The 14,233-nt window shown below is 43.7% G+C and overlaps 1 protein-coding gene across 1 annotated transcript in view; it reads right to left on the bottom strand.

The window, feature by feature from the left end:
- MCF2L2 (MCF.2 cell line derived transforming sequence-like 2) overlaps nucleotides 1-14,233 on the bottom strand; it is a 344,940-nt gene that overhangs the window by 14,074 nt on the left and 316,633 nt on the right. The window contains exons 27-30 of the mRNA XM_084847599.1: nucleotides 13,777-13,872; nucleotides 7,510-7,599; nucleotides 6,368-6,439; nucleotides 2,982-3,068 (exon numbers count right to left, since the gene is read on the bottom strand). Of these exons, the coding sequence (XP_084703725.1) occupies nucleotides 2,982-3,068; nucleotides 6,368-6,439; nucleotides 7,510-7,599; nucleotides 13,777-13,872 (345 nt within the window). The remainder of the gene's footprint in view (nucleotides 1-2,981; nucleotides 3,069-6,367; nucleotides 6,440-7,509; nucleotides 7,600-13,776; nucleotides 13,873-14,233) is intronic.

Raw genomic sequence — 14,233 nt, forward strand, 5'->3', positions numbered from 1 at the left:
TAAACGTGGAATGACTTCACAAGAAGAAAGTCTGATAAGAGCGTGTTTTTTCTTTAATGGCTGGCTGGGAATGCTGGGAGTTGTAGTTATTATTTCTGTCTAACCATGCAAACGATTGTGGCCTAACACCTTTCTGATAAGCTTCTGGGAGCTGCCTCATGCAGCAGGGTGAAGAGACCTGATTGAGGTGGCACCATTAGGAACTTGGGATGGATGAAGGCAGGAATTGATGCATCAAGAATTTTTAAAGGGTTAGCAGTGGGCAACAGCCCACATCAGGTCAAACCACACATTACTTTTAGCACGTGCTTTAAAGGACGTCTAGTCTAAATGTCTATTCTCTTCCGTTGACAAAAAGCAGCTGGGGCATGGGAGGGGTGTTAGGTCCATTGGGAGGGCTTCTGTCCTGAAGGGCAGCCTAGAAATATTTTAATTACATTAAATTAATAAATCAAGCCTTTCTTCCCTGCACCATTTCCCCGTCAAAATCACCTCCTGTCCTGTTATTTGTTGCTGGAGATGCTATTTGCAGCACATAGAGCAGGTGTGGGGAACCTTTTGTCAGCCCGAGAGCCAAATAAAATGTTGGATAAGCTCTCAGGTACCGCATTCCCATGGTGGGTGGGGCCACAGGCAACAGAGGGAGGGCCGAAGGCAAAAGGGGTGGGGTCAAAAATACAAATAATGCCAGCATATTGTAACTTCAAGCGCTTCCTGCAAGTGACTAAGCCTCAGGAGAAGAGGCATTTCAAGTTTTTGAAATGGGGAAAAAACTGCACAAAAGCCAGAAAACTATCAAATGAACAGTGGTTGGGGGAAAGGAAGAGGGTCCAGGGAACGGGGTGTGGGCTTCTGGGGAACCCTGGAGGGCCTGACTGGGACCACAGGAGAGCTGGATTTGTCCCCTGGCCTGAGGTTCCCCTCTGTTGACATAGAGGCAAATGGCAGCGTAGGGGGGCAATTTTCAGAAGGAGGACAGCACAGGGAGGAAAGAGTTAATCCTCCTCTCCTCTCCCTGCACTGCACTCCCTATCCAGTTCAGATCCAGGGCTCAACAGCTGCTTTTTGTGCAAGGAAGAGAGCAGCCGGTTGTGCGTATGGCCTTTAGTGAGCATACTAAACGTTACGTAACATGTAGTTTGACGCTTTGTCAGATGTTTCCCAAACTGGGCTCTGTCCCATGAAGGTTTATGCCACAATAAATTTGCTTGTCTTTCAGGTGCCACGCAGAATGCTATTCCTATTTTGTTGAGGTGAGAGTGCACTAATACTGCCGGCTTTTTAAAAGTGGTTTCTCTGTTGCAGCAACTGCATCAGGATCACATTCCGTTTCCTAGCAAATATATTTATTGACTGATTGACTGATGTAAAAGATTTTTAAACTGTCCTTCACCCAGCCATTTCCAGGGTATTGTAGAATAGGTGTAAAAATGTTTAAATAAAATACAAATATAATAACATAATCCCTTTCGTCCCGAATTATATGCTGCAGCAAAAAGACTATAAAAACTGCAAGCAGACTGAGACAACCTAACCCTTAAAAATGTCAGGGTCAGGGGGCAAAGAGGAAAGTCTTAACCTGGTGCCAAGAAGATTGTAATGTCAGCACCAGCTGTACTTGTAAACACCAGTGGGAGTTTACAAGCCTGAACATACCTGATCTTAGGCATATCTGTCATGGCTACTCTGAGCTCGTAACACTCAGCCAAACACTTAGGCTGGTTTCGCACAATAATTCACATTATAGGTTGATGAATTCTGAATTGTTATGGTGTGCGAACCCAACCACACTAACTATGGTTTGTTAACCATGAACAACCTGGAAAGAGAACCCATGGTTTGTTTTGGGTTCTGAACTCTGGGTTGTGTAAACTATGGGTTGTCGTTACATGTGAACTCAGCACTGTGGATTGTTCATGGGTTGTTTCGCCAGGCTACAGAGGCAGCGGGCAAGAGTGGTAAAAATAATGAACAGCCACTCTACAAAGTACTACAGCACAGCAAATGTATTTAGGATACAGAGAGGAAGCGGGCTAAGGAGGAAGGAAACAAATGATGCAGGGATTGAGAAAACAAAGCATGGTTTGTTCGATCATCTGCCAGACAAATCTTGGGTAGGGCAACAAACCATAGGTTAACCATGGATAAGCATTATATGTAAACCAGATCATAGTTTGTCCCAAATGTCATTCCCACCACGAAAGTGCAGCCACTGCAAACTAAGGAGGAAGACTATTTCAGAGGGAGTTCTTAATTGTTTGCCCCTTGTGCCATTTTTTCTGCTAAAAATCCCCCTACAAGCAGCCCTTTTTGCCCTGCAAGGAAAAGACACAGGTACCTTACAGAGCAAAAAGCAGTTTGAGGTGTGCAATTTTTAGTGAAAAAATGATGGCATGACAGAAGATGGTTAAGAACCCCCTCCTGTCCTGCACACGTTTTCCACTTTAGTTTGTTGTTTCCATGGCTGCATTTTGGAAAACATCTACCTCTAAATGTGGGGTGGGGGGTGGGGGAGAGAGAATAAAGGGTCAAGAGGGAGATGCAAGAGTAAACAAAGGATAAATGCGAGCCCCCTCAAAAAATGGAGGGAGAAAAGGAGGATTCAGTTCTCAGCTAGAAGGAAATATGATTTTAACACTTCAGGCACAATCTATCAGGAAATTCTCCCGCACAAGCCCCCGTGAAATGAATTGGTGCCTCACAATAACATGGAGCTCCCAACAGTGGAGGCCTGTGGCTCCAATGTCAGTGGGGTGTAGAATCCAACTAAGATGCACCTTGGATAGCTCCTGTAAAGTTCTGACTGGTTCTGGCTGAAATCTGGAGCAGATTCACTGTCCCACTGACGTCAGAGCCACCAGCCTCTCCTGGTTCCCAATCATTTCACAGGGGTTGCGCACAGGATAACCGCTTTGTCTTCAGGTATTCTCTGAACAGCATAAACATCAGATCTTAAATACAATGTTCTGATTCCTTTTTACCTGTCTGTGAAGCAGATCTAGGTACCGATCTCGTAGAGGGAACAGTGCTGCATTTAGCTTGAGCCAAGAGGTTGCTTTCAAAAGCATCTGTGATAGGAAGGGGGGGGGGAGTTGTACTAGTTGAGATTGATCTTAAAGATAGACTGAACAAGCAACCTGGCCTTGGTGACTTTCGTTGCCTGCACCATGTTGAGCAGGCTGGATTTCTTCAATGTCACATACGTAAAATTGTCCCTTTGTACTCTGGATTAATTAATCTGAAATCGGGACCAGCTCTCCCAAACAGACAGATTAAGGGTGAAGACAGATTAAGCATTCTAAGAATGATCACAACAGGTTCTTTGCACATGGTGTAAGCCCATCTTTGCAACTTGCATTACTGGATGGTCGACTGGCAAATTGCTTCCCGTGAACAAGGTACATCAGGCTCAACCATCATGCACCAGGTTGGTTGTCCACCTTTTTTATTTACATTTTTTATATGAGACATATACATTATTCATATAAATGTTCATCCTTCACTTTATTAAAAATTTACAAACAGCTGCAGAGGATGTTGATGATGTCACAAGCACTAGCAGGTATGAGCTCACCACATTCACCCTTTCCCTGGTTCAAAATAAAACAGGTTTCTTCAGAACTTACCATGGGACAGAAACATGCATTGGGATGGCAGTGACATCAAACTACCTCCACCCCACTCTTAAAATGTTATGTCTGTCTTCACCCTAAGTATCTGCCTAGGGTGGCACAATCTGATAGATTCCTGCTGAGCTAGGGGATGCATGCAAGAGGACTTGCATTCTGCTTCTAGCACGACCAGCTCCCCATGCAAACAGAGGGAGCACCCCGGAAACATGCCAGACTCCTCTAGAATAGAGTGCAGGAGTACCTGTGGCCCTCCAGACACATTGCTGGACTACAAGTCCCATTATCCATGACCACTGGGCATGCTGGCTGGGGCTGATGGCAGCTCACATTGCATGTCATGTGCATGTGAAGTTTGCACGGGGAGCCAACTTTGCCTAAAGCCCCTCTCTTTTCCCAGGGCAGAAAATGTTAACCCTGCTCTGCCTGGGTAAAATGCCCATCCTACTTCCATACCAACAGAATGCCCTGCTTCCCACCTAAGCATGCGTTGAAAGAGGGGGAACCACCATTTTTGCCACTCTTTAACTCCTCTGTCATAAAAGGGTAAAGCGTGTGAGGGGATAAGTATTCTGTATCACATCATGGGGAGCATGCAGCTAAAGAGTAACAGTGGGACCATAGCTATACCCATTCCTACTGGGAGCCATTTATGGTGCAATCCTATGGAGGTCTAGTCAGAAGTAAGTCCCATTGGGTACACTCCCAGGTAAGTATGTCTAGAATTGCAGCCTTAGTAAAAGAAAGGAAATCGGCAGCAAGGCTGGGTAAGTTACATCAGCGTGCAACCAAGGACACAGGAACAAACGAAAAGTGGCAATCAGCAAACCCAAGAGACGAATGACTGACATATATTGAAGAGAGAGAAAATGGAATAGAATAAATGAATGGAGCAATGAAGAAAAGACCATGGACACAAAGAGATGGTGCCAAGTCCCCACCCTCCACCCCTTCTCAAAGGATGCTATTATGACTGCCTTTTAGTTGGATTGTGAAACTTGTAAATGTGGCACAGAAAGTGGAAATGAGCCATTTAAAAACTGAATATACGTCCTAGTCTCTATAGCTTTCACATTTGATTTAAATAAGAAGGGAAATCCCAAAGAGTGATTTAATGGTGCAATCCTATCTGTGTTTGCTCAGAAGTAGTTCTCAGTGACCGGGTTCACATGATCCTTGCAACCCATCCTGGCTTACTTAAACCAAGGTGGATTGTGGTGTGTGCCAAATATTCAACCCCTGGTGGCGGGGATGCCATGGTTCCTAGTGTCGTCCGAACTCAGGCGACAGGGTTTGTTTTCAATTATTATAAGCCATGTTAAGCACTCAGTGGAGTGGAAAGGTGAGCTAAAAAGATTCTGCAACTGACAGCACAATCTTACGCATGTCTGATCAGAAGTACATCCCGCTGCGTTCAATGGGACTTACTCCCAGGTAAGGGGTATAGGATTGCAGCCTAACTAAATCAATACATTGAACTGAGAGCTATTGTGGGGGCTGCTATTAGTTTTGTTTACCGATTTTTTAAAATTGCTGATGTTATGTTGATGCTGGTTTTAGCCTTTTGAATTTCAAATGGTTTATTTTTGTGTATGTGTGTTTTATTTTAATTTTATTGTTTCTGTTAGCCATTTTGAGGCCTATTTTTGGACTAAAAATGGGATGTGTGCAAATACATTAATAATTAATAATAATAATTCCAGAAACAGTGTAAGACTTTTAAAAATTTGGTTAATTTTTCACACTTAATGTTTAGCTGGCAAAGGGTAATTTTTAAAATTGCCTTTTCTTTTAGATTTTAATTTACTCTTTATTTTAACTGAATGGAAGGGGAGGTTATTTAATTATGTATTTAATTAAAATATTTTTATACCACCTTTCAAAGCAAAAGCCCTCTCAAGGTAGTTTGCAAGTCAACGCTGTAAAAAATTAAGATTCAGATATAAAATACAATTGACAAAAACAGCAGCATGAAAGATTCCATTCCAATAAACCAAAAATATACAGGACAGTTAAAACTACAACTCATAAAATGTATTTATTTATTACATTTATATCCCACCTTTTTTCCTCCTTAAGGAGCCCAAGTTGGCATACATAATCCTCCTCTCCATTTTATCCTCCCAACAACAACCCTGTGAGATAGGTTGGGCTGAGAATCTGTGACTGGCCCAAAGTCACCCAGTGAGCTTCCATGGCTGAGTGGGGACTAGAACCCAGATCTCCCGACTTCCTAGTGCAACACTCTAGCCACTATACCTCACTGGCTCTGTAGACCAGCATCTGAAGCATTCAGTTTTTTAAGTCCTGTTTAAAAAGTCAGAGCAGGAGCCAGGCACATCTCCCAAGGAAAAGCATTCCATAAGGATGGGACCAACACAGAAAAGACTCCCTCTCTTATGCCTGCCAACATCCAAGCCTAGGAATCAATGCCCAAGCTTAGAGCTGGACACAGGTTCTGACATTCCTCCCCACCAACACCCAGCAACGTCTATAGCTTTGCCCAGAGCTCATCCCTAAATGGAACTTGGCAAGCAGATCAGATATATGTGGAACAGGCAATGAAACAATGACAAATGGTTTTCCAAAAACTGAAAGTGATCTGATATGCTGACTTAGAGGTCACTATGAACTCTCTCGCAGGTCATATGCTAGTGATGATGAAAGAATGGGCATTCCATGAGCGGTACCAAAGGACTGTCACAAAACAGCTCCATGCATTGAGTCAATAGTTGTACCTTCAAAACCCAGAGGAGTAGGATCACTTTTTATTTCATGCCTCTTGACTTTAACTGCAGGAACAAGGGGACCTGGATAAAGTTTGCAGATAACAAGATTGGAAATACAGTTAGAGATTCACCCTGTTCCCTTGGCATGGGAAAGTAATAGGATCATCAGCAGGTGGAAATTATTATTATTATTATTATTATTATTATTAGCTTACCTTGGTCAACAAAAAATATTAATGAAATATTTATAAAAGTCAGCTTGTAAAAATGGGAGAAACATATTTTGTGATTTGCAACAAATCACCACATTCTTTGCTTTTTTATTATCTGCAATCCCAAGAGAATGCAGAGCGCCCCCCCCCCCGAATGGACTTATGCCCAATATGACCACCCGATTTAATACATATGTGGTGCCCCTAGTTATGCGTTTGTGTTAACGTGAAAACTACAGCTAACCCCTGAATATTTGAGCATACAAAAACCACCATCACAACATTCTCTCTGATTGTAGCAAATTATCCAGCAATGAATGGGGAGGAGGATATACGCTATTATGCTTTGCTATTATGTTGATTGTAGGAAAATTGTAGGATTGTTGCTGTTTTTTTTAACCCACTCAGATTTACAGAACTTACCCTTTTTCCTCCTACTTCGTTGTGTTTCCATGTGTAACTGCACATACATTTGTCCAGTGATTTGTTGTTATTTTTAGAAGGGTTTTTTCACCTTGTTTTATACTTTGACACTTTGATGTGGTGGGGACATAAGGGATTACCAGTCAGTGTTGTGCATGGGGAGTTGCTTCATGGTTGACACAAGAGCCAGCCAATCAGCCCTGTTTAACTACAGCTTCTGCTCCAAACTGGAAGAGCCCCCGCCCACAAGAAACCAGCAGGCTTTGGAATAATGTATATCTGCATGCACACGGAGGCTGAACTGCCCTGAGTTGCTTCATTTGGGGCAACATCCTGGTGGTGAAACTCCACAGCTCACAATGTTGTACCAGTACCATGCGCCTTGCACCTGACCTTTTCTATCCTTTTCCTTGCAAAGCAGACCATGGGGTCAGGCTGTAAAGTTTCAACTACCACAGCATCTGTACCAATGTCAGAAGAGGAAGGGAGCCAGCTAAAGAGTTAGTGTGACTGTACCTTTGGTTAGAGCAGATGTGTTAGTTGTGGTGCTGATGGAGGAAGCCAAAGAAAAGCGGCGGGTAACATCTCTCTCTTTAGATTCTGCATCTGGGAGAACAGATAGATGCAGGTCAAGGAAGGGTTCAAAGCAAGCAAGCAAATAAGGTATAGGAAGGGTAACAGCAATTGGGAGAGGATTCAAAAAGGTAGCTTGCTCTCATTTAAAACTGCAGTAAAAAAAACAAATAGTGTGTTACAATCCTGTTTACATGAGCAGAGATACTGTAAATGGTTTGACAAGATGATTCAGGATTTGTTATATTGAAACAACCCTTGTTTACATGGATGGGTAATCCCTGAGAGGTTTAACTACACACTCTTATTCGCCATGGAGGAATACAGGCAGGGATCTATTGCCTATTAATGTCCTGATATGGGGTGATTTCATGAAGCAATTTACCAAGTGTGCTTGTAACCATTTGGTAAACTGATCATCTGTATTGTCCTGACGAGCAGTGAGGAAAATGTTACCACTCTTTTGTTGGTAAAATTTTCCACACCACTTGGCAGAATAACACAGAGACACACGCTGTGGGAAGTGACCACGTGGTAAATGGTTGCAGGCTTCACCTCATGTCAAGTGAATTGTAAATTCCTCTCATCTTTTTATACTCAGAACGATCTTCACCACCCCACACTTATCTGGGGCTCTCTTTCGCACTTGGCCCAGGCTCCGATTTAGCACTTGATTAGCAATTGAGTTCTTATTTTAGGATAACTGATCATGTAAACAAGCCCTAGGAGTGGTGGTCATGATAAAATGTTGCTTGTTAAAACAGTCAGAGCTGATGCCAACCTCAGAGGCAAAAGAAACAAAACAGCTAGTACTTTGCATTAAACATGAATTAAAACTCTGTACAGTGTATGACGATGAGCATGAAAACTAAAATGGCACATTTCTGTTACAAGGATGTATGCAGGTCATCACAGGGGATGTTGTTCTAGTCTTTTCATGGCTTGTGAATGCAAAGAAAAACAGAAATAGCTCTAAAATTGTGATTCTTGCAATACATGATATAGTTACCCATCGACCACTAAAGGCACAATCCTATGCCTGTTTAGACAGAAAAAAGTCCTACAACCCCCCAACCATTCCCCAGGCTGGGAGCTGTAGGAGTTTTTTCTGTCTAAACATGCATAAGATTGTGCCTTAAATTACACAGTAGATCTAACATTAGCCTTTATGGCATTTTAGGGTGTTGAGACTCCGGATTGTTCACAGCAGACCCATGAAAAAGCTGATGAATTGCAGGATTTACGCAGCACAGCCAACGTTTTCACAGTGTGACAACGTGTATCTATATTTACTAGCAACTTTAAAAGAATGATTGCTTGTATGATGCAACTGCAGTCTAAACTAACAAAATGGTGCCAGTCCAGCACCCATGTAAGGTCTTGAATAAACGCAACGTAAAAGATGTCTGCACATGTTTATACCGGCAGTTAAGATTTAATATCTCTTTGAGACATTACAATGTCAAGTAGAGATTGGCTCAGCATTTATTAATGAGATTTTGGCAAGGAAAATTCCATCAATATATAAAAACTGATTTGTTTTATGTGGAGTTTTTTCACCACGCCTTCAGGTGGATGAGTCCCAAGCTCTGCATTTAATATACTGAGCTCCCAGGACCAACCCACAATATTTTGCCAGCCAGCCACTGTGGCTGCAGAGCATGTAATTCTACAGAGTGTACCCCAAGACTGCAATTCTTGGCTTGTGTAGTGTCAAGCACCATCCATCAAGCAGTGTGACATCTGAGGGTCAAACTACATCAGATCTGAGATCCAGGAAACTATAGACCAGTCGGCCTGATGTTGATACCAGGCAAATGACTATAACAGATTATTAGTCTGTTTGTGAACATCTAGTAAATAATGCTCTGATTACACAGAGACAACATATTATCATGACAAACAAGTCTTATCTCCTCCTGTTTTGGATAGAGTTAGTTTGGTAGATCATGGGAATGCCATCAATACGGTGAACCAGTTCACAGGACACAAGAGCCCATCATGGGCTAATTTCCCCTCTAGGAGCTGCGGCACATGCCAGGCACCATTATGAATATGCAACCCGCAACTGGGTGTTGTTATGGGTTGTCATGTCATGCGAACCCAGCCGGTGTGGGTTATTTGAGGGTTAAACAACCCTCGCATAACCCTAAAACAAACCATGGTTTATGCGAGGGTTGTTTAACCCTCAAACAACTCCCATTGACTGGTTTCAGATGACACAACCCACAACAAACCCTGGTTGGAGGTTGCATATTCCTAATGGTGGCCAGCACACACCATAGCTCCTCAAGGGTAAAATAACCCAAGATGTTGTGCAAACCTGCTCAGTATATTGTGCGTTTAGCAAAGAGTCTGATCAAGTCTCTCATGATACCCTTGTTGACAGGGTAGTAAAATGTGGGCTGGATGATACTCCCATTAGATGTACGTGCTGGTTGAACAAGTGTACCCAAGTGCTCATAAATGGCTTTATGTCAACCTGGAGGGAGGTCTTGAATGGAGTGCCACACGGCTTTGTCCTATACCCTGTGCTGTTCAACATTTTTTAAAATGGCTTGGACAAAGGAGTAGAGGGGATGCTTATCACATCTGCAGATGACATGAAGCTGGGAGGGGTAGCTAACACCATAGAAAATAGAAACGAGATTTAAAATTATCTTAACAAGCTTGAATGCTGGCTCAAAACCAACAAGATGAAATTCAGCAAAAAATAAATGTAAAGTCCTGCATTAGGTAGAAATAATAAAAGGCACAGCTATGGAGTGCTGTAGACCGCATTTGGCAGCAGTACATGTGAAGAGAATCCAGGTGTCTTAATTGATCATAAGCTAAACATGAGCCCGCAGTATGATGTAGCTACTAAAAAAGCAAATGCAATCTTAGCCTGCATAAACAGAAGTATAGTGTCTGAATCACAAGAAGTAATAGTTCCACACTCTTCTGCTCTGGTCAGGCCACATCTGGAGTATGTATCCAGTTCTGGGTGCCAAATTTTAAGCAGGACATTGACCAACTGGAATAACCAGGATGGTAGAAATATGGAAACCAATTCCTATGAGGAACAGTTGAAAGGGGTGGTATGTTTTGCACAGAGAAGAGTCGGTCAAGTGGAGACATGACAGTGGTCTTAAAAGTATCTGAACAGTTGTCATGCCAAAGATGCTGCAGACTTGTTCTCTGTTGTTCCAGAGGACAGGACTAGAACCGATGGGTGAGAAGGGAAGCAGATTTGAGCTAAGCATTAGGAGAAACTTCCTAACGAGCTGATCAACAGTGCCTTAGGAAATGGTGGGCTCTCCTTCCCTAAGGGCATTCAAACTGTGGGTGGGGATGCCATTCTGTCAGTGATGCTGTAATTGCATCTTGCTGCATTGCAGTTACCCCCTGAATTGAGCAGGGGGTTGACTAGATGACTTCCAAATGATGACTTCTAGATGATGTCTATGATCCGTGAAGAGATCTCGTGACATCTTTTTAACAGTGCGGGGGGGGGGGATCTGCATTGGGGCTATGGAGCTATGAGAGGGGAGGTTAACCCTTTCCCCTGTGTCCTTACCCTGATGGAAATAACCCCCACAAACTGCTATTGGCTGTGGAGGAGGAAAAAGCCATGTTGCACCTGTCTTTCCCTCCCTCCATGTCTCATAGCAGCTTGGCTGAGGGTAGGGGGGATGCTCCACTAAGTAAATGGCATAGGGAGAAAGAAGCTTTAGGGTGCAATCCTATGCATGTTTAGACAGAAAAAAGTCCTACAACTCCCAGGATTCCCCAGCCAGCATGGGACTTTTTCTACCTAAATATGCATAGGATTGTACCCTTAAAGGCTAAAAAACAGATATTGAGAGATTATGGATCTCCCATGTCACATATGGTTTGGCCCTGAGATGTGTGTGCCTCAGGATACTTCACAACCCCATAGAGGGTGCTGGGGCACAACTCTCACATGGATCACAATCCATCCGGTTCCCTCAGCCACCTTGTACTGAATGGAGAATGTTACCCCATCGCTTGGAATTGTGTGCTTTGGCTGGCCCCAAACCCCTAGCCCTCCATTCCTGATTCCTTCCCAAGATAAAGCTGCCTGATTCCCTGATGCCTATAGCATCACTACCCCGCCATAACTGCTCCTGATTTTCATATTTTATTTATTTATTTACATTTGAATACCGCTCCATATCTAAAGCAGATTCCAGAGCTTAAAGGTAAAACAATAAAAAGATTAAACACCATATTTAAATTATTCTTTTAAAAACATGATGCCAATAAAAAGTGTAGCTGGTCGGTTAAGGAATGCTTCCTGGAAAAGCACTGTTTCCAGGATGCCCCAGAATGCTGGCACCTGCTTGACCTCCAGGGACAGGGAGTTCCAAAGAAAGGCACCTGTGAGCTCTGCACCATAAGAAGCATGGGCAGAGTTTGTGAAGACAAGACTTGTGAGTTTGGGCAAACCTCAGTCAGAAGTTACAAATATCTGTTTCTAGTATGTGTAGGATGGCTTCTGGAGGACACTGAAAAGAGCAACATTGATTGTGCCTTTTTAAAACAAGGATAACAAAAAAAGAAGGCGGCTACGCTGTTTGGATGAAATACAATGCATAAGAATGTAAGGAGAGTCCTGCTTGATCTATCTGGTCCTCCACCCTGTTTCTAACAGTGGCCGTCCAGATCTTTCAGGAAGCCCCCAAGCAATTATGTGAACGCAGCAGCAGCCTTTCCCCAGCATCCTTATTCAGAGGGATGCCACTACTTGCCTCTGAACCTAGAGCAGCCTGGTGTCCTTCAGATGTGTTGGGACTGCAAATGATGCGAGTTGTAGTCCAACACATCTGGGGGGCACTAGGTTGGGGAAGGTTTCATTAACCTTTCGTAGGGAAGGTGTTCCAACCACTTTGCCCATTTTAAGCTGCCCTTTTCTGCACTGTTTCCAGCTCTACAATATCCTTTTTGAGATGGGGCAACTAGAACTGTACACAGTGCTTCCAATGCAGCAGCAAAGGCACCACCAGAGATTTTATATAATGATGTTATTACTGGGGTAATTGAATATTTGGATGTCACTGTATGGGGTGCCAATTAAGAAGATGTGCTTAAAAGAAAATGGCACATTATCCTAGAAGCCTGCAAAGAGGAAGTGAGTCACTTTTGCGCTTCCTGTTTCTGCCCTTCCATATAAAATGTGAAGCTGCCCCATAAGGAGGAGTTCTTGGTGGGTGCTCCACAGTTATGGAATTCACCCCAACCATTTGCAGCACAGACAGCAAGGGATGCGTGCAGGCTCACCATACAGTGTGAAGAATGGAGCATATCTCATTGCTGGGCGAGGGCCTGTGCAGGTGGCCCTCCTTTCAGTGACTGTATGGACTTCTTTGGTGCTCTTGATCCTTGCAATCCAGACATCAGCAGAGGTCTGGACATCAGGGTTGGCCTCAAGGGTCGGCATAGTTAGGCACTTCAGGGGCCTATTGACAAGACCCCTGGACCCGCTCCTCCTCTTCAACACTGCAGCCTGTTTGTTCATCCTCCTCTTGCTCTGGCCCAGGCAGTGGTAGTGCTGTGAAGGAGGAGCAGTAGATGCCACTGCCTGTTTGCTCCTTGGCTCTCTGCCTGGCAAGCAAGCAAATGGTACGAATGATGAGGAAGAGGACAAGAAGCTGCAGCTGGTGACAATGGCAGTGAGAAAGTAGACGCCGAGGGCACTGAGGGTGTCTTGCCTAAGGGCCATCCAAAACCTGGAGCCAGCGCTGTTCCTGTTTATTTCAGTTTGGTTGCTCTTAACACATGGGTAAAAATGTACCTAAAATCTAGTCTTCCCAGATAAAACTGCTCCTGTCCTTGTGTCCTTAACAGCAGCCCAACAGCAGAAATTTAGTAGTTGAAGCTTTCCCTTCACCTATCTTTTCCATGCCATGAAAAGATTCACCTGCTAAATGCATGTGTGTGTCAGGTTACTATTAAAGGTACAAAAGCAGGACCAGCAAAACCAGGTGGCACCCCTATTAAAGGCACCCTTTTGTAAACATCAGCAAGTGACTATTTAAAAAAAGTCTAGGAAAGAACAGGGGACGGGTACATCAGACAAAGACATTACAATGGGAAGTGGCCAAACTTGCAGAGGAGTGATGGATGGCACTATGGAATGGAGACAGCACTCAGGAAGACATGTGGCTGGCGACCAAATGCTGCAGGGGGTGTGTGTGATTGTTTTACCTTTGGGTGGAGCTCTGCGGTTGGAAAGACCTTGCAATGTAAACCGCTTTCTAGCAAGAGCTGAGCGCTCAAGATTAAGGCTGGTGGAAGAATCGGCTAGGAGAAAGAGGCAGAGGGAAGAGAGAAGTAAGGCAGGAAGGGTCAACCTTGCAGCGTATGAAGAAAGCAAAGGTTAGAAGAGCTTGTGGGGGCAGAAGGGAGGGGAGAGACAGACAGTTAACAAACATGAAACTCTGGCAGCTTGAGCCCATGCTTGTGCAGCAAGTAAGCAGGTAGGAAGGTGACCAGGAAATCAAGGTAATCAAACTAGCGCAGCCAAACTGATCCCTCTTGTGCAAAGGATGAATTTGACTAGCTAAGTTTCATTTGAGAGCAAAATGGAATAGCGCCGGGGGAGGGGGGGGATACACAGTTCTGAAAAGACAAGTCAGCAAAGAAGTAATTGAAAAACAAAAAA

Source organism: Heloderma suspectum, chromosome 3 (genome assembly GCF_057233095.1).
Source record: "Heloderma suspectum isolate Gila_16-S chromosome 3, 16-S_ref, whole genome shotgun sequence".
Lineage (NCBI taxonomy): Eukaryota > Metazoa > Chordata > Lepidosauria > Squamata > Helodermatidae > Heloderma > Heloderma suspectum.